Source organism: Dermacentor albipictus, chromosome 9 (genome assembly GCF_038994185.2).
Source record: "Dermacentor albipictus isolate Rhodes 1998 colony chromosome 9, USDA_Dalb.pri_finalv2, whole genome shotgun sequence".
In the NCBI taxonomy this organism is placed as follows: Eukaryota; Metazoa; Arthropoda; class Arachnida; order Ixodida; family Ixodidae; genus Dermacentor; species Dermacentor albipictus.
In genome coordinates, this window is record NC_091829.1 from 102,673,528 (window position 1) to 102,691,612 (window position 18,085).

General features: G+C 49.9%; 2 protein-coding genes across 7 annotated transcripts in view; both read left to right on the forward strand.

Annotated features, from left to right (window-relative positions):
• LOC139049594 (phospholipid-transporting ATPase ABCA3-like) overlaps positions 1–13,341 on the forward strand; it is a 259,493-nt gene extending 246,152 nt beyond the window's left edge. For all 6 annotated transcript variants that reach the window (XM_070525163.1, XM_070525161.1, XM_070525159.1 and 3 more), the window contains 2 exons: positions 365–820; positions 13,205–13,341. In XM_070525163.1, coding sequence (XP_070381264.1) covers positions 365–726 — 362 coding nt within the window. In that variant the 3' untranslated portion in view covers positions 727–820; positions 13,205–13,341. The remainder of the gene's footprint in view (positions 1–364; positions 821–13,204) is intronic.
• Positions 743–17,817, forward strand: LOC139050177 (phospholipid-transporting ATPase ABCA3-like). The gene is made up of 3 exons (XM_070526383.1): positions 743–820; positions 13,205–13,392; positions 17,640–17,817. The coding sequence occupies exons 1-3, from the start codon at positions 743–745 to the stop codon at positions 17,815–17,817; spliced, it is 444 nt and encodes a 147-aa protein (XP_070382484.1).
• The last annotated feature ends 268 nt before the right edge of the window (positions 17,818–18,085 follow it).

An 18,085-nucleotide genomic window follows, 5' to 3' on the forward strand; every position in this document is an offset into this window, starting at 1 on the left:
CGTAGCGTAGACAGCGTACCTTTCGCGAGGTGTCACGATGAACCCGCTCGCCGTAGAGACGTTCGGATAAGGGCGTGCTTCCATTGGTCTTTTTGCGTGACGTGGCCTCAGGCGTGTGGGGACAAGAGCCAGAAGGAGCGTGCTGAAAAACCTTGGAGGCGTAGTGTTGAGATTCGCGGCCTAACGACAACCGCCAAATACACGCGTCATACGCGTAGGTATTGTTTAAAGGTTGCCGAAAACAACTCCAGCCCTGCGGATCCGCTAAGTGTCGTTCATGGGCATACACGACCAAGTTATAAAACAAATGTTACAGAATGTGCAACTTCGTTGCAGTTGGCCTTTGAACTTTGCTCTTTTACAGTGCCTGGATTTGCAATAAATTGCCACGGCAGTCTGCTGGAATTTAGCTACGAGGGACTAGGCTACGAGCTGTTGATCGTGCTAGTCGAAGGCCTGCTACTCCTCGTGATCGTGATTTTCTGGACATCCGGCTACCGGGGTTCTGGAGACGCCTTCTCTCCTAGCGAATTTCCCGCCGAGGAAGACGTGGAGGAGGAGAAGAAGCGCGTCAACGCTGCACGGCAGCAAGAAGGGCTCGGAGGCCACTCGCTCCTCGCGTGGAGTCTGCACAAGCGGTACTACCAATTCCACGCCGTCCGGGGCATGTACATGGCTGCGGCCCTCCGAGTGCTTCGGCCTGCTCGGCGTGAACGGCGCCGGTAAGACCACGACGTTTCAGATGCTGGCCGCGCTGATCAGCGTCTCGTACGGGGACGCTTGCACCGTGGTGGCCAAGCTCAGCGGAAACGTTCGTAAGGTGAGCGGGTGCTTGTAATAGGGAGTTTTAGTGCGTCTCTTAGCGCGTGATTTTATCGCACTCACATGCTCTTGTCCTAGAATCGCGATAATGCCACCATTGTCAATACCAGCGTCACCAGTGTCTGTAGCGACAGTTTCTGCCATGCATCCGTTGCCGTATGGTCGTCATCATGCAATTGTAGCCCTAACATCGTCGTAGTATAAGCTTCGCCATGCGGTTGTCGTTATATGGTTGTCACCCCATCATCGTCGCGTCATACATTGGTCGTGATCCCGATGCGCTCATGCCGTCCTCATCACACTGCCGTCGTTACAACATGGTTGTCATGCATAAATGCTAGAGCTTGGACAATAAAACCGAAGCACTTGAAAACTTCGTAACTGATTTCGAATAAGTAACTGATTTCGACAGAAACGGGGCTCACGTCCATAATTTTTGATCATGAGTTCGCCGCAACAAATTACTCCGTCTTTCGGAAGGATCCTCCTACACGTAGTAGTGGAGTGGCGTCATTAGTAAAAAAATGTAATGCATTTGCCACTCTCCCTGTGATAACAGGCGTTGAGGTGGTATTTTGCAAATTGGCATACTGTATAAGCGCCACTCACGACTACACGCAACGCCACGTGCGAACTTTACTCGTCGCGTTATGGGTGATCTGAATTTTCGCGAGGATAATTGGAATGGTATGTACTTCTCGGCAACAGCCTCGGATCCACTTTTGGATCTCATGTTAACTTTTCAATCTTTATCAGGTCCTGCCACGTCCAAGCCGCTCGCAGTCAACAACTGAAAGCATTCTTGACCTAATACTAGCCAGCTATCATTTCTAAATAATCATGTACGAACTGGTGTCTTTCATTGCATACCTGACCATGACGTACCAGTATGCGTGCTACCAGATGATGGTATTACTGCTCATTTTCCTATTTCCTTTTCCTTATGGGTTCCTATGTCTCTGCCGAAGTAAATTCCCTTTGGCGTATGGTAAAACCTACCGTGCTCTGCTGCCTCACGAACTACGCGCCTACTAAAACCAAGCAGACGCCAATTTGAGTGCAGTTCTATACATGTTTCCATCCCGTGATGCATTGGCTGGCGTGGGGAATCTGTCTCATGTGGCACGTTGCGAACGCAGCAATGTGCGGCGCCACTGGTTCGCTAATCGGGAAACCGCAAGAGGCAGCACGTTGATGACACGTGGTCGCGGTTTAAAGCCGCCGCCGCCGCAGACAGGCTTCTGCTCATGCAACGCTTCGTTTCTATATATGATATCGTTGGACGCGCTCGCCGCATGCCTTATCGGTGGCGCCATCGGTGAACGGACGACACCCTTTGCTCTGGCTCCATCTCGTAGTGAGTGTAGCCGTACAACACGCCTTGCGCAGCACTACGCTTGTTTTCTCATGCTTTCGCCATGCCGTCCTCCTCCGATTTCGTCCTCGCGCTTTCTTCCCTATAGCCATCTTTCATCCGCACAGCGCTCCGCCTTCACTGTTTCATCCTTCGCTGTGCTCAGACTCGGTTACAACGAGGGACATCAAGGTACGCCGAGGGACGCAGTTGCTCAAGACAGGAACAAGCCCCTAAGAGCTGCGCTGTAAAGTAATCTCTGGATCACCCGAGATGTGATTCCGGCAAAGTGCCACCGTAAAAGATTTTGTCGAAGCGTCTAATTTAAAAGAAGTGATGAATCCAGAGTGACGAAACTGCCCAATGCCATCGTAGAATTCAAGCTCGAAGCCACACGGGCAGAATAATATTACTTTAAAGGGGCACCGATCCACCCGTCGTTCTTGGTGAAATGACATAGTCTCCGGTAGCATACGCTGCTGCGAGCACCTAAGCCCAGTTTTGCTACAGTACGCGTTTCGTGGAGCTCGCAAGCGGATCGCGTAATCACCTTTCTCTCAAACGCCGTCTTGTCAACAGAAGCCTGCCTTCTGATTGTTTTCGGCACGCTTTATTTCGTAATAAAGCGGAATACAATCCACGGCTGCTAATAGTAGCTCTGGTTGGCTACGTAGCCTATATACGACGGCCGACGCGGGGTGCCGCCAAGAGTCCACTGGGTGATCGCACTACGGCTATCTGAGAACAACCGCATTTGGCTAGTGTTTAGCGATTCGTAGGCACCAAAATCGGAAGCCGGGGCGTTTACGTTAATATCGAAAAGGAAGTTCATGACATGAAGAAGGCGAAGCGTTGTAGGCCCGTTCCACTACGGCGTAGTTTTCGCAGTGCAAGGCATTGAAGAAGGAACGGGAGCAGAGAAGAGGCCTTGTATGATTGCCGATAACTCCGCGGCTGCTGAGCGCATTGAAGTACTTTTACGTGGCGAAGTATTTTTCAAAGAACCCATTTTCACTTCAAACGGCTTTCTCTACATCGATAAAGAGTGTTTGATGGAGGCTTTAATGTAGAGTTACTTTAGCCTTCCTACTAATAATCCCGGAAGGTTCTGGAGTCACTTCCGCGCCAACGATGGAAAAGCGTGTCACCACCTCCCAGTGGAAGAAATTGCAAAGGTCAATGCATATAATCTTTTTCTATCAATATTTACTCTAGACATTAACATTATGCCCCATATTCGAACCAGACAGGGTGTAAACATTGCCGAATTAGACATTAGAGACGCCTGAATACTTAATCTTCTACTTCTGAAGGAATTCTGAAGAAGTATGTGGAATAGTACAGTAGATGCATTTGCATATTTTTTCGCTAATTGCAAATGCAGAGATACCAAGCAATTTGAAAATTGCAAGAATAATGCCGGTTCATAAATAGGGGGACATCACCGAACTTTCGAATTTTTACACGTTTCCTAAACTAGTACATCCTGTAACGTTCTAGATCACGTCATCTTTAACCAGATAATGGTTTTTCTAATGGACATTGGCTTCTTGCCTGCCAACCAACATTGCTTTCACAGTGGTTTATCAAAAGCAACCCATCTGGCAGAACTAGTCCCCGATGACGCGTTTCAATCAGTCACCGTGGCCAGACTGATATCATTTTGCTCTATCTGGCGCATTTGATTTTCTATGGCAAATTCATTGGTGAAGTCGAAAGCGTTGTTGCAAAAGGGCCCCTTTCAGCTTGTATAAAATAACTTCTATCCAATCTTTCACAATTTGTAATCTGCGAAAAAATGCTAACATGGTTGCAGTTGCTTCCTGAGTTCCCCAAGGCTCCGTTATTGGGCCGTTACTCTTCCTGAACTATATTAATGACATCAGAGCGAAAATTGGTGGCAACACTGTTCTCCGGCGACTGCGCTATTTATATCGAAATGTCTGATAATAGCGACGGCATCGCACATAATACGGCGCCTCAACACTCTAGCTATTTGTTACTGTAATTTGCAGATGTGAATAAACGCTACTGTCAGCTGTAACATCTATATGCCTTGCGAGAACTTGCGTAATCCTAACATTTTCTACGTGAATTACTCTTGCGTCTCTAACGATATATCACGTCTTGTAACACAAGACAATGCCTTGCGTCATGATCTTGATATTGATGAGAAATAGGTTTGCACGTGTTGAAACGGGACCCTTAAGGCGAGAACGACGAAGTTCGTGGTTGCGCGCAGGCTCTCCGAGGACCAGCCGTCACTAAAAGCAGACGTTTTTTCTCAATCTGTCGGTGCTAAACTGTTTAGTTGTCATAGCTGGGTGACATTTCTCGTGGACGTGCGGGGTACGGTCGATGTTAAGATCTCCGGAGCATACCCCAGACCTAAGCCCGGCGAGTAGTTCAACCGAGCTTACCCCTGTGCACGTACGTGCCAGCCGACGCCTCCAGGGACTCCAGCCACAGCACGGTCTGCTACCTGAATGAACTAGAATGACGACCCAACCACCTTCTGCCACTCCTGCAGCATCGCACGTTGTCGTCAATCACATCCGGACGCCGAATCTGTTCCACGGGAGTGCTTCAGAGGACGCCGATGACTGGCTTGACCATTTTGACCAGGCTGCCAACCTCAACGACTGGAACCACGAGCGTAAGCTACGTTACGTGTACTTCGCTCTTGAGGATTCCGCGAAAACATGGTTTGAGAACCACGAGGCGACACTGACGTCATGGGAAGAATTTCGTAGGCAGTTCCTCAATGCCTTCGCCAGGGCGGACAGGAAGGAGAGAGCGGAGTTAGCGTTGGAGGCAAGAATTCAAGGCCCGAATGAGCGAGTGACTGCGTACATATAAGACATGAATCGGCTTCTCAGACGTGCGGACCCTTTGATGACTGAAACAAAGAAGGTGCGCCATCTCATGCGCGGCGTCAAAGAGGAAATCTTTGCTGGCCTCATTCGAAATCCGCCGACCACACTTGCAGAGTTCCATGACGAAGCCAGTACTATGGAAAAGGCCCTTCAACAGCGGGCCAGGCAAAACAACCGCGACACTGTGATTTCAAGGGAGCTCTCTGCCGTTACCCTCGGTAACGACGTTGGCGCCTTGCGAGAACTGATCAGGGCTGTCGTCAAGGAGGAACTGCAGAAGATGCAGACGACCACTGCCCCTGTGGGACAACTTTCCATTGCGGAAATGGTGCGCGCCGAGGTCCGACAGGCCGTCCATGTTCCTGGACAGTACGAGGCACCACAGCAGGTACCGTACGCCGAAATGAGTTACGCTGAAGCAGTACACCGTCCGCGACCCTCAAGTGCGTGCAGCATGGTACACCCCACTCAACAAATGGACGTAAGCTTCAGGCCGCCTCGCAGCCCACCGCACATCGCCGAAGCAAGGACTAGGAAGAGCGACGTCTGGCACACCACGGACTACAAATTCCTTTGTTTTCATTGTGGCGAAGCCGGGCACATCTACAGAATGTGTCCTTATCGTCATCTGGGGCTTCGTGGATTCTCGCCGAACGCACCTCATCCACGACCTGGTGAGCGGCCGCCGGAAATAGAGAGTTTCGTCACAAATCGTCGCAATGAAGATCAGCGATGGCCGGAGCCCCGTTCATCGTCTCCTGCTCGTTACGGGTCACCATCACCAAGCCAAGCTTTTACTCGCGGCGCTCTGAGACGCCGCTCGCCTAGCCCGGCGGGTCGGGAAAACTGAGTTCAGTGACCTCCGGAGGTGAGGCCGCTGACGACTACCGTACGAAATATCCTCCACTATGACGACAACGACGAAAACAGAACGACGCAGACGTACAGACGGAGTCGAACACCTTGCGAGAGGTTGTAACGTCGAACATTCCCGTCACCATAGACGACGAAGAAATAACGGCGTTAATCGACACTGGAGCGGACACCTCAGTTATGAGCATGGACCTTGCCTGCAAGCTGAAGAAAGTTTCTACCGAGTGGACAGGGTCGCAGATTCGAACTGCAGGAGGCCATCTGCTAACCCCGGTAGGGAGATGCACAGCGCGAGTGAGCGTTCGTGAGTTTACGTACCTCGGAGATTTTGTTATCCTCCCAAGCTGCTCGAGGGACCTAATTCTGGGAATGGACTTTCTGCAGGCTAATGGAGCTGTGATCAACTTACAAAAGTCGCGGGTAACGTTTTCGACGGCGCAGCCCTTAGCAGGGAGCAGCACTGACTACACGTATGTCAACGGCTTGAGGATTGTTGACGAGAACATCACGGTGCCGCCAAGGAGCAGCGTATTGACCCTCGTCACCTGCGACGCATTCGACGGCTATGAGGGTATTGCCGAGGCAAATATCCCGCTGCTGCTTGAAAAACACATATGCATAGCCCGGGGCCTTGTTCGAATACAGCATAAGTGCTCGCAAGTGTTGTTGACAAACTTCAGCCATGAGTATCAGCACGTCCCTCAAGGTACAGCTGTGGCATTCCTGAACCACATTGCTGACTTCTCCGATATCGGCACGTTACAAGTGACTTTACCGGACGCAACAACTCACGCCAGCCTGAATACTCGCGTCCACATTAATGCTGACTTAGCAGATGTCCAGAAGGATCAGCTGCTGGGCCTACTGATAGAATTCTCCGGCTGTTTTTCCACGGAATCCAAAGTCCAGCGCACTTCCGTTACGCAACACCGGATAGTTACAGACGAGTCGGCGCGGCCTGTTCGTCAGCATCCGTATCGCTTGTCACCTATGGAGCGGGAGGCGATTAAGCGTCAAGTTCAAGGAATGCTAAAGGATGACGTCATCCAGCCGTCGACAAGTCCATGGGCATCGCCTGTCGTACTAGTAAAAAAATTACCGACGATTACGTTACTTCCTAATGCGAAATTTGAGCGCAGCAAATAAGCTGTTTCACCTTTTCGATAGATTGAGGCAAAGAAATCGAGCAACACATGTATGCGCTATCACAGAATTTTTTTTTATTTTTCACACGTATTCCTTTAACAAAGACTGCACTAACAGTTCTTGACAGTCATGAAGGAAGCTTTGTGGTCGGAGAAATAGACTGATATATGTTCGACTTGGTACACCAATGCTTGATTCTCAAAGACGAGATCTATACAAGTGCCTCGCGAGGTTGCCACAGCCGTGGGACGCGTTACGAGCGAGAGGAACGGGATGTTCTCCCGCATAAGTGTTAGGAAATTGCTGTTTGTCTTTATGTCAACATTAAAGTCCCCCACTACTAACATCGGTGTGGATCGATGGACGGTTGATGCGAGTTGCAGGAAGTGCACGACGTCTTTCGTGAGTGCGGTAGCGGACTCACGAAAGCGGTATCAGTCGGTCGCTGCTAGCGCTGGGGGGGATGAAAGGGGGGCGGAGCTGGTTACGAGGCCGACGACAACGCCGACGCGAAACCCAGGAACGGACGCCAAAGAGCCATTTGTGTAGCCAGCCCTCCTCCACAGTCTCTCCTCCTCCCTTCCATCATCCTCCCTCGCCCGGAGAGCCGACAGCGCGCATGCGCGGCGGCGGAGCAGATTCGTCGGCGAGCTGGTTACGAGGCCGACGACGACGCGAAACCCAGGAACGGGCGCCAAAGAGCCATTTGTGTAGCCAGCCCTCCTCCACAGTCTCTCCTCCTCCCTTCCATCATCCTCCCTCGCCCGGAGAGCCGACAGCGCGCATGCGCGGCGGCGGAGCAGCAGATTCGTCGGCGAGCTGGTTACGAGGCCGACGACAACGCCGACAACGCCGACGACAACGCCGACGACGACGCGAAACCCAGGAACGGACGCCAAAGAGCTGCGCTCTCAAAGAAAGACAACACACTCCGCTTCTGCGTTGACTACAGATGGCTTAACCGAGTCACCAAACGCGACGTTTATCCCCGGCCGCGGATCGATGACGCTTTGGACCGTCTGCGTCATGCTCAGTTCTTTACTTCGTTAGACCTAAAGTCAGGCTACTGGCAAATCGAAGTGGACGAGCGTGACCGTGAAAAAACCGCCTTCGTGACTCCCGATGGGCTGTACGAATTTAAAGTGCTGCCTTTCGGTCTCTGTTCCGCTCCTGCTACGTTCCAACGAACGATGGACACTGTACTCGTTGGTCTAAAGTGGCAGACGTGTCTAGTGTACCTAGACGACGTTGTTGTGTTTTCCAGCACGTTCGATGAACATCTCACCCGGCTACGAAGTGTTCTTACCGCAATACGCAAGGCCAACCTCACCATCATGCCTGAAAAATGTTACTTTGGCTTCCAGGAACTCAAGTTTCTAGGCCACGTGGTCAGCTCCCAAGGAGTACGACCAGACCCAGAACAACTCGCTGCTATTGCCGAGTTTCCTCGTCCTAAAGACAAAAAGTCTGTTCAGCGGTTCCTGGGCCTCTGCACTTACTACCGTCGTTTCGTTGAAGGCTTCTCAAGGATTGCTGAACCGCTCACCAGACTGACGCGACAAGATGTGCCCTTTGCGTGGACGAAAGAACAAGAGCAGGCCTTCACCGAATTGCGTAAACGCCTTCAATCCGCTCCAGTGCTGGCGCATTTTGATGACACCGCGGCAACTGAAATACACACCGACGCCAGCAACGTAGGACTCGGGGCCATTCTGGTTCAATGGCAAGATGGCGCAGAACGTGTATTTGCGTATGCCAGTCGTAGTCTCACAAAAGCAGAAGCTAATTATTCAACGACCGAAAAAGAATGCTTAGCAGTCGTGTGGGCTATAAGCAAGTTCCGACCCTACTTATACGGCCGGCCATTTCGAGCGATCAGTGATCACCACTCGCTCTGCTGGCTTGCCAATCTACGAGACCCGTCAGGTCGCCTCGCTCGTTGGAGCCTCCGCCTCCAGGAATACGACATAATTGTTGTCTACAGATCCGGTCATAAGCATAGCGACGCTGACTGCTTGTCACGTTCTCCTATTCCTTTGACATCCTCCGACTTGGAGCTAGATTTTCCGTTTCTTGGTGTCGTCGACGTGGTGCGCATGGCTGACTATGAACGTGCAGACTCTGAGCTGCTTCCAGTCATCCGATATCTCGAGGGAGCTGACGTTGTTGTCCCACGTCCACTTTCACGAGGATTGACGTCGTACTGCCTGCGAAACGATGTCCTGCCTGTAAAATTTCGAGAACAGCCAGCAAACGTTCCTTCTCGTCGTTCCGGCGGCACTGCGCGAGGAAGTTTTACAGGCGTGTCAGGACGATCCCTGTGCCGGCCACTTAGGCTTCGCGAGGACATTAGCGCGCATACGGCAAAAATACTATTGGCCACACCTATTTACGTCTGTTCAGCGCTATGTGCGAACATGCCGTGACTGTCAGAGGCGTAAAGTTCCACCCGTCAAGCCTGCCGGCCTCATTCAGCCTTTGGATCCGCCTCCGGCGCCGTTCCAGCAAGTGGGAATGGACCTTCTTGGGCCGTTCCCCACGTCCTCCTTGCAAAATAAGTGGATAATCGTGGCAACTGACTATTTGACTCGCTATGCGGAGACGAAAGCTGTGCCGCGGGGAACTGCTGCTGTAGTCGCCAGCTTCTTCGTCCACAACATCGTGCGTCGCCACGGTGCACCCGCTGTACTCATTACTGACCGCGGTGCGGCGTTTACAGCGGAGTTATTGCAACAAGTCGTCACACTGACGCACACCGACCACCGAAAGACCACAGCCTATCATCCCCAAACTAACGGCTTAACAGAGCGCCTAAACAGAACATTAGCCGACATGCTCTCCATGTACATTGATGTGGAACACAAAACATGGGATGAAATTTTGCCACACGTCACGTTTGCTTACAATACCGCTGTGCAGGAGACCACCGAGTTTACACCATTCTAGCTTGTTTACGGACGTCGCGTTACAACTCCTTTAGACGCCATGCTCCCGGTAGACCACGGAACCACAAGGAATGACAACACTGAAGATTTCGTCGAGAAAGCCGAGGAAGCTCGCCAGCTTGCTCGGAATCGCATCCGCACCCAGCAGAATACCGACGCCTACCGTTACAACCGGACCCGACCAGGCGACCGCGTGTGGGTGTGGACACGTATCCGACACCGCGGGCTCTCAGAGAAATTGTTGCGCCGCTACTTCGGCCCCTACGAAGTTGTACGCCACCTCAGTGATGTGAACTACGAGGTGGTGCCTCAATCCTCTGATCCTGGCTCGAACCGACGCCGTCCCCGTGCTGAAGTCGTCCACGTAGTACGGATGAAGCCGTACTACGCACGCCAGGGCTAAGCAACCCTCACAAACCACTTCAACATTGTGTACATTCCTCTGTTTTTTTTGTCTTTTCATGTTGGCACTCTTGCCCATAGTGCGCGCCCGCTGCCCTTGAAGCGACCGGGCCGGTCGCTTTTGAGAGGGGAGCAATGACGCGAAATAGGTTTGCACGTGTTGAAACGGGACCCTTTAGGCGAGAACGACGAAGTTCGTGGTTGCGCGCGGGCTCTCCTAGGACCACGCGCGGGCTCTCCGAGGATCTGTCGGTGCTAAACTGTTTAGTTGTCATAGCCGGGTGACAATATTATTAGCTCTACTATTTCCTTATTGTAAGATTTCTGTCGTTGACTAATTCAACTTTTTCTTGTGGCGCGGTGTAGTACTGTTGTTTGAGATTTTCTGTTCTGTTTTTTGTTTTATGTTCTTCGTGTAATACAAGTGTACCAATGGTAAAGCGTATAGCTGTTCTTGAGAACTTCCACAAACTAAATGAAATAAAATGAAAACATAAAAACCTTTGCGACCGCGGCGTAACAAGGAAAACAAGACCGTTAAAACTTTAGATATGACATTATTCGCACATCACTAACTAAAATTGAATAAGATAAATATCTAGGGCTTATATAGCCTTCAGTTCCCGGGTGGGATAAACATATTTCAAATATCACCGCAGGAGCACTACGCGAATTATCCTTCCTCAACAGAAGCCTTGCGCTCTCCAACACATCAGTCCACCTACTAGCCTACTACTACCCTAAAAAACACTCGTAAGGCTAATTCGCGAATACGCAAATACAGTCTGGTTTCCTCATTCTATGACTGATATAAAAAATTAAAGGTAATACAAAACAAGGCCATCAGGTTAATCCAAAATAAATATAAATGCGCAGACTCTGCGACTAATCTTCGAATGCCGTTGGAATGTAAACGCGATCTCCGAGAGGAATACATGCTCCCCTGAAGTTCTTTCTTCAGCTACTCAAAAATAACTATAAGATAGACGTGTCTAGGTAAATTTCATTTTCTGAGGCTCAGAAAGCACGTAAAAAGCATGCATAGACTTTAAAGGGACTTTGTAGGTTCTCAGGACTCAGGACTTTGTAGACTTTGTAGGGTTCTCAAGCAATGAAGCATTGCTTGAGAACCCTACAGGCAGTCATTCCAAACATATAGTTTGATTATTAGTAGAGAAAATGAAGGTCCAACTAGCAGTATTTGAATTTCGCGCCAAAACCCCAGCGCCGCTACATCAGCGTGATGTCAGAGATTCCAAAGTATGTTTTCGCATTTCGGGTGCGTTGGCTCAATAAAGGTTCCCGAAACTTTCCATGTTTATCATTTGGTTCCTTTAGAATACAATGTAGTCAATCTGTACCACTATATATAATTAGTAGGCCCTAGAAGATGCCATCGAAATCCAAGATGTCACAGCCTCCAGGTGCGGGAACTTAAATAGGCGTCGCCACCCGTATTTCGTCCTTGCGCTTTTTCTGGCTTACCAAACGTCTTATCGTTGTAAGAGTGGTGTTTTTGGTATTGTAGAACGGTAATTTAGTGATGCAGAAGAAATCATTTTTCATTTTAATGTTTTTTTAACACAATAGACATGCAACCTGGAGACGTGCAAGTACCCTTTCTTCCCTCTCGCAGTACCGGAATGGAGTTGGGAGTGTTGGAAGAGGCCCAGCTGTTTGGGCGATGGATGCTGTCTGCCAGGGTTTATATATTGCATACGCGTACGACCCCATTTTAGAGCATGTGGTGTCCGTCTATATGGTTATACATTTCCGGTCTCTGTGATAAAGTTTTGTTTGTGCTTGACGTCAACCAGTCATGTAGGTGTGGCGCCATATTGGTCGGTATGTTTGGAAAATGCAATGTTGCGTTGTGGCTAATGGCTTCGACCAACTTGTGTCAGCTGGACGGACGAGGGCTATCCCTACTGGTATCAGGATGCTGCATCCTTGTTTCTTAGAAGACAAGCGCGCTACTTGTCTGTCTCGGTGTTGTTCTATTAGTTCGGTGAGTGTGAAAGGGGCCCGTCCGTGTGTTGAAGGCGCTGATTTGAGCTGCATATTGGTAGACCTAGGCCGGCCTTGTGAAGGGTGTTGAGGGCAGATTTGAGTTTTCTAATTTGTGTTTATGTTAGCATTAGGGACGGGGTGGTGTAGAGAGCCTTGCTATAACACGAGCGCAGTCATGTGCTGTGTTGCTTGTCTTTGTCTGCGTCCTATTTTTTGCTAATGATGGCGACTGCGTTATTTATAGCGAAATGTCCGATAATAGAAACCGCATCGCACTTATTACGCCGCCTCAACACTCTAGCTATTTGTTACTGTAATTTGCAGATGTGAATAAGCGCTACTGTCAGCTGTAACATTCTATATGCCTTGCGAGAACTTGCGTAATCCTAACATTTTCTACTTGAATTACTCTTGCATCTCTAACGCTATATCACGTCTTGTAACACAAGACAATGCCTTACGTCATAATCTTGACATATTAGCTCTACTAGGTTACCTTTGGGAGTGAATATGATGAACTGACGGCATTCCAGCCGCCATGCTGCAGGAACAGCACCGTGTGGTAAATTGTAATCGTGACGTCACGTACGAGCTGTCTGCACAACTTCGCAGTCTTGGGGACGCGTACACATCAATGTCAGATTAGAACTAGTTTGGGACGTATTTTGGTCTGTTTAATATTATTTGCATTCTTTTTTTTTATGTATTCTCCCCTCTAATTTGCTTGGCGCTGAGGAGGAAATAAATTTCATATCCCCTGTCCCCTTTCCACGCAGTGGCAGTCGCAGGTCAGCTACTGCTTCCAGCTCGGAGGCCTGCTGGACAGGCTGAACGCGTACGAGTACCTGTACCTGCTCGGCCGACTACGAGGCATCCCTGAATGCGAATTGAAGCCCATGGTGGACAGCGTCATATCGGTCGTTGACCTCGACGAGCACGCCTCGAAGGAGTGCGGCGTGTACAGGTTGGCGGGCGCCGATTGAATTTATGTAGCTAGCATTGTTACAATCAGGCGTGTGCGAGTACTAATTTTCAAAAAAGGAATTGAATGTGATTCGAATGGTGCCGAGACGAATAGAATCGAATACTGGTCTGACTGTTTTGTGATAGTAGAAGAAGGTTCTTCCAATAAATCTAGAACGATACTCCAGTCCTAGTATTCGCTATATTAGTGTGTTACTGTTAATACGCGGGTGGAACATTAGGATTAAATGAGCAGTTTGTTCGCGTAGACGACAATTTTCGCAAATCGCGAAAGACATAACTTGGCGCTTTTTAAGCAGATAGCGTGCCCACGTGAATAAATTGTATCGGATTTCTGAGCCAATATTCCCTTTTGTTTCAGGAAGTTGGCATTTTGAAATCGAAAACTACTCGAAAAACATTGTTATTTAGAACTGTGACTATTGACAAGTAGAGCACATTTGATTTCTTCAAAAGTTTGGAATATTCGCACTGACATTGACAATTGGTTGCGTCCTATTATTATGAACGATCGGATATCAAAATTCGCGAAAGAGTAGAAAATATTTTCTATATTAAAAATCACGTGCGAGACAGCGGTTGCGTTCTGCCTTATCGCCAGAAGTGATGTTTCATTTCGCGAACGCGGGTGACGCGCAAGCGTATGGGTGCTACTTTCGTTACTTTCAAATTATCAAGGGGCTTTAATATAGTGTAAGGAACAGCGCCACCACGCGGACAAACGTACGCAAACTAGACGGATGTGGGCGAAAGCGGCAGTGGTTTCCGCTGCAGTGGCGAAACAAATGTGAACATCTTGTACATGCGCGGAGATTTTCCGGCCGCTTTGGCTTTTCCGCCCGCTTGCCGTTTTCCACGTGTGAACCTAGCCTAAACATTCACCGCGGACACCGGCTGTCGAAACGCTGGCGCTAAGGAATCGGGGCAGCAGCAGCGAGCGAAGTGACCTTCGTGCTTATATCGCTTCAACGCAAACTCATCGGTGAGAACACAGCACACGCAAAGCTACGGGCCATAGACACGTGCCTCCAAAGCATATCGTTTTCAACATAAAGCGCCCGGTATCATGCGCGGCCGAAGTAATACGACCCCGCTCCGTCCCTGCAACCCGGTGTCACGGCGCAATGCTCGCGACGGAATACGGCGCGGTTCCTCCCCGTGCGCACGCGAGATTGAGCCGCCACCTTCGCCTCACCACCGCACGCTTTCACTCGAACGCACAGTGTACGGCGTGTGAGGACGACGGTACCACGAGAGAAACCCACCACGTATGTATCGCAAAGAAAACCAGTAGAGCTGCCATAGGCAGGTTGCGAACGTAGTTCCCGCGCCTACTAGGGCGCCCCTCGCGGCGGCGGGCGCGGAACCGGCAGGATACGACCGGCGCGCTTGCGTTCGGAAAGCCTGTCTGTGCACTGTTTCGCACGTAGCTGTTGCCTTTTCTGAGTGATGTCGAAGTGCAACCCGAGCTGTTGCGTAGTGGGCTGCAACAGCACGTACACCAACTCACGAGGAACAAAGTTTTACAGGTTTCCAAGCCGACCGTATGAAGCAGAACGGCGTCAACACTGAATAGCGCTCGTCCGACGGCATAAGCCGTTTTATGTTCCGGCGTTATGCCAAGCGCGTTAACGCTGAATTCTTTGCTTTTACAGCAACGATGGCAGCAGCGGGACACCTGCAGTGCGTACCAGGATATGCAGCAAACTAAGTAGCTTGTTTCCACACTGTACCGCAGTAAAGCTGTGGAACTCTTTCCCAGTCGTCTCCCATTCAAACAGCGCTAGGGCTTGCTGAGAGATTTGAGGAGGGGTTACATCTGGCTGAGCTGGCGTACACCCTTCTTCGCCCAGCATATGAACTAAGGGGCCGTTGAGATCACCAAAATTTTTGACGACGTGGTTTATTGGAACCTCCTTTGCACGCAGTGAAAAATTGCAACATACAGCTATCGCACTTTGAGTAACTTGGGCGAAAATATTTTTCCAGCGTAGCCTATACAACTGGTAATTTTCTCACCTTTATTTGTGTTTGGGGAGAGCAACGTTAGAATACCTCGGGTAGGTCTTACGAGTCGTTCGTACACCCCACAGTCTTCGATGAGGTGTTTTGTATTCGCATTTGCCGTGCTGTATGTACAGGGAAAGTACCGCGGCGTCCTTGCACTTCCCTGCGGTGCCAGCACGGCAATCGCAGCTCACCGCTAGGATTTGTCTGCTGTCGCCGATCTTCAAGAACCAATGGCACCTATAATTTTATGCCTCCACACCGTAGATACCGAAGTAACTTACGCTGAGCTTCACGCATCTCGCTGGTTCGTTATTTTTCGTTTGCGCAATACACCTAGCAGTCACTTCCGATCAGTGCGAGTTCAACACTTTCTTCACGTCGTAGACGTGCCGCACTTCACATAGACGACTTCCTTTCTCTAAATTCTTTTTACGAAAAAAGCTGTCAAGATCTTGTAATTCCCGAAACCCGGTTAAAATTAATATCGGCACGCTGTTTCGCGCCATCGCTACCGTTTGACAGGGCGCCAAGCACGCAGCGCGAGCTGCTGACGCCGTGAGTAATCCTACCGCATTCGCGCAACTATTCGTCAGATGGCGCTAGGGGTCGTAAAGACAGGGCGCCACCTAGCACTTGCAACGTGGCCATAGGAAGGCTACCCAGCGCGCATCGCCTACCTTCCTCGTGGCCTCGTTTCTCCATCTGTACTTCGCCGAACGTTACCTGCACGTACCTCTGGGTGGCGGTACATTACCGCGCGCTGAGCGCGCTCCTTTGTAATATCCAGGCGCGCGAGTTTCTTGAATTCCCGGCGCCTTCATCGTTCCGTTCCTTCGTGGCCTCAGACAAACACCGTCGATTTGAAGAGCTGGCTAGTTACGCTTGCGTGTAAAAATAAAGCTTAAGCGAACGGATTAGAAAACCGGGCAAGCTTCTGTCGTTTCGCGACTAGTAATAAACAAAGCACTGAAAACGAAGACAAGGAAGGCGCACACAGCGCTTGTGTTTGTGTGTACGCCTTTGTTCGTCTTCACTTTCTGTGCCCTGTTTGTTATTAGCCATAAAGGCTTCTTTAGAAAACGTTATGGATGCGATGCCGCCTTCAAATGAACTTTGGGCTGATTGGGGGGCCTGTAAATTAGAAACATCACAGAAAGTTTGGAAAGTCATGGTGGTTCTGCCATAACACTGACAAATAGGGGCGGCATCGCGATACGAGGAGACAACTTAAATTTTGTGGTACAGCGCGAATCAGGGACAAGGGACGCAAGAAAAGCGAGGACAAGCGCTTTCTTGCGTCCCTCGTCCTTGATTCGCGTTGTACTACACAAGATAAAATGGAAACCATCACCCTTTTAAGTTACAAAGATGCAGTTGAAGAGCCATAAAGACGGCGCAGTGGTTCACCTGTTATTTCGGGCGCGGACCCCGCACTTAGCCACAAGGCTAGCGTACATGGTGCACCTCAACAATGGCGGTAGTATAGAGGCAGAAAGAGCACATGAATATGTGCCTAATGAGCAAAGTACAATACCGCAGTACTGTAAATCGTTTCAAGCGGATATAAACACATTGACATTGTCAGAATAATAATTTCCGCCGCGGAAGTTGACAAAAGAAATCTGTAATCTGTCTAAGGTCAAGGCATCCTTATTGACTGACTTGAAATTGCTAAGCAGAAGGAGGGAAATTCGCTGGTTAGCTCAGAATAAGCAATAAACATTTTATCGATACCCAGCTTGGTTAGGAACACGCACGCTGCTTCTGAGGTAGGTGAGCACATCGCCCCCTCTGTACATTCGCGAGTGAACCCGGTGCCCCTTAAAAGGGCCCGCAACATCACCTCCGCCTCTACACTTTTTTCAGTAATGCATAGTGGTTGGTGCCGCTCTACTTAATGGTCGTCTTGCAATCGGCAACATTCCCAATGTAACGATGAGATTTCTCTCCATTCCCAACCCGTTGTGGTTGCTTGGTGGCTATGGTGTTGGGCTGCTAATGCACGTGGTCGCGGGATCGAACCCCTGCCACGGCGGCCGCAATTTCGATGGAGGCGAAATGCGAAAACACCCGTGTACTTATCTTTAGGTGCATGTTCAAGAACCAGAGTTGGTCCATATTTCCGAAGTACACCGCTACGTCGTGCCTTATAATCAGAAAGTGGTTTTGGCACGTAAAGCCCCATAATTTAAGTAAATGTTTTTCTCCATTCCCCAGCGGAGGCAACCGCCGAAAGTTGTCTATCGGAGCCGCTCTGCTGGGACTGCAGCCGTTCGTGTTTCTGGACGAGCCGTACGCGGGGGTGGACGTCGTGTCCAGAAACAAGATCTTCCGTGCCATCGCGGAGATCAAGAAACGCTCGCTGGCGACCTTCGTGCTTACGTCACACAAGTGAGTGCTGCCAAAGTGCAGACAAAGTTATCACGCAACGAAGCCAATGGCAAAATGACTATTCGAGCGAGGAGCAATCGAGCGCTCGATTTGTTAAGTCACAGCCAAACTAAGCCAGGCCAGAATGAAGCTGAGGTGTAAGCACAGAGGCGAGTGTTTTTTGAACCTCTTCTAATCCAATAATTTCTGTAGTCATCACAATGCCTTGCACGAGATATCCGACACTGAGAGAAAAAAAATCCTGTATTCATTAGTGTGAGTGCCAACAATTT

What these genes read in the sequence shown, in the direction of transcription:
- LOC139050177 (XM_070526383.1), top strand. Translation starts at nt 743, where the DNA reads ATGCTGGCCGCGCTGATCAGCGTCTCGTACGGGGACGCTTGCACCGTG. An exon ending in TCAGCGGAAACGTTCGTAAG is followed by an intron (nt 821 to 13,204) that starts GTGAGCGGGTGC and finishes CTTTCCACGCAG; the next exon opens with TGGCAGTCGCAGGTCAGCTA. An exon ending in AAGGAGTGCGGCGTGTACAG is followed by an intron (nt 13,393 to 17,639) that starts GTTGGCGGGCGC and finishes TCCATTCCCCAG; the next exon opens with CGGAGGCAACCGCCGAAAGT.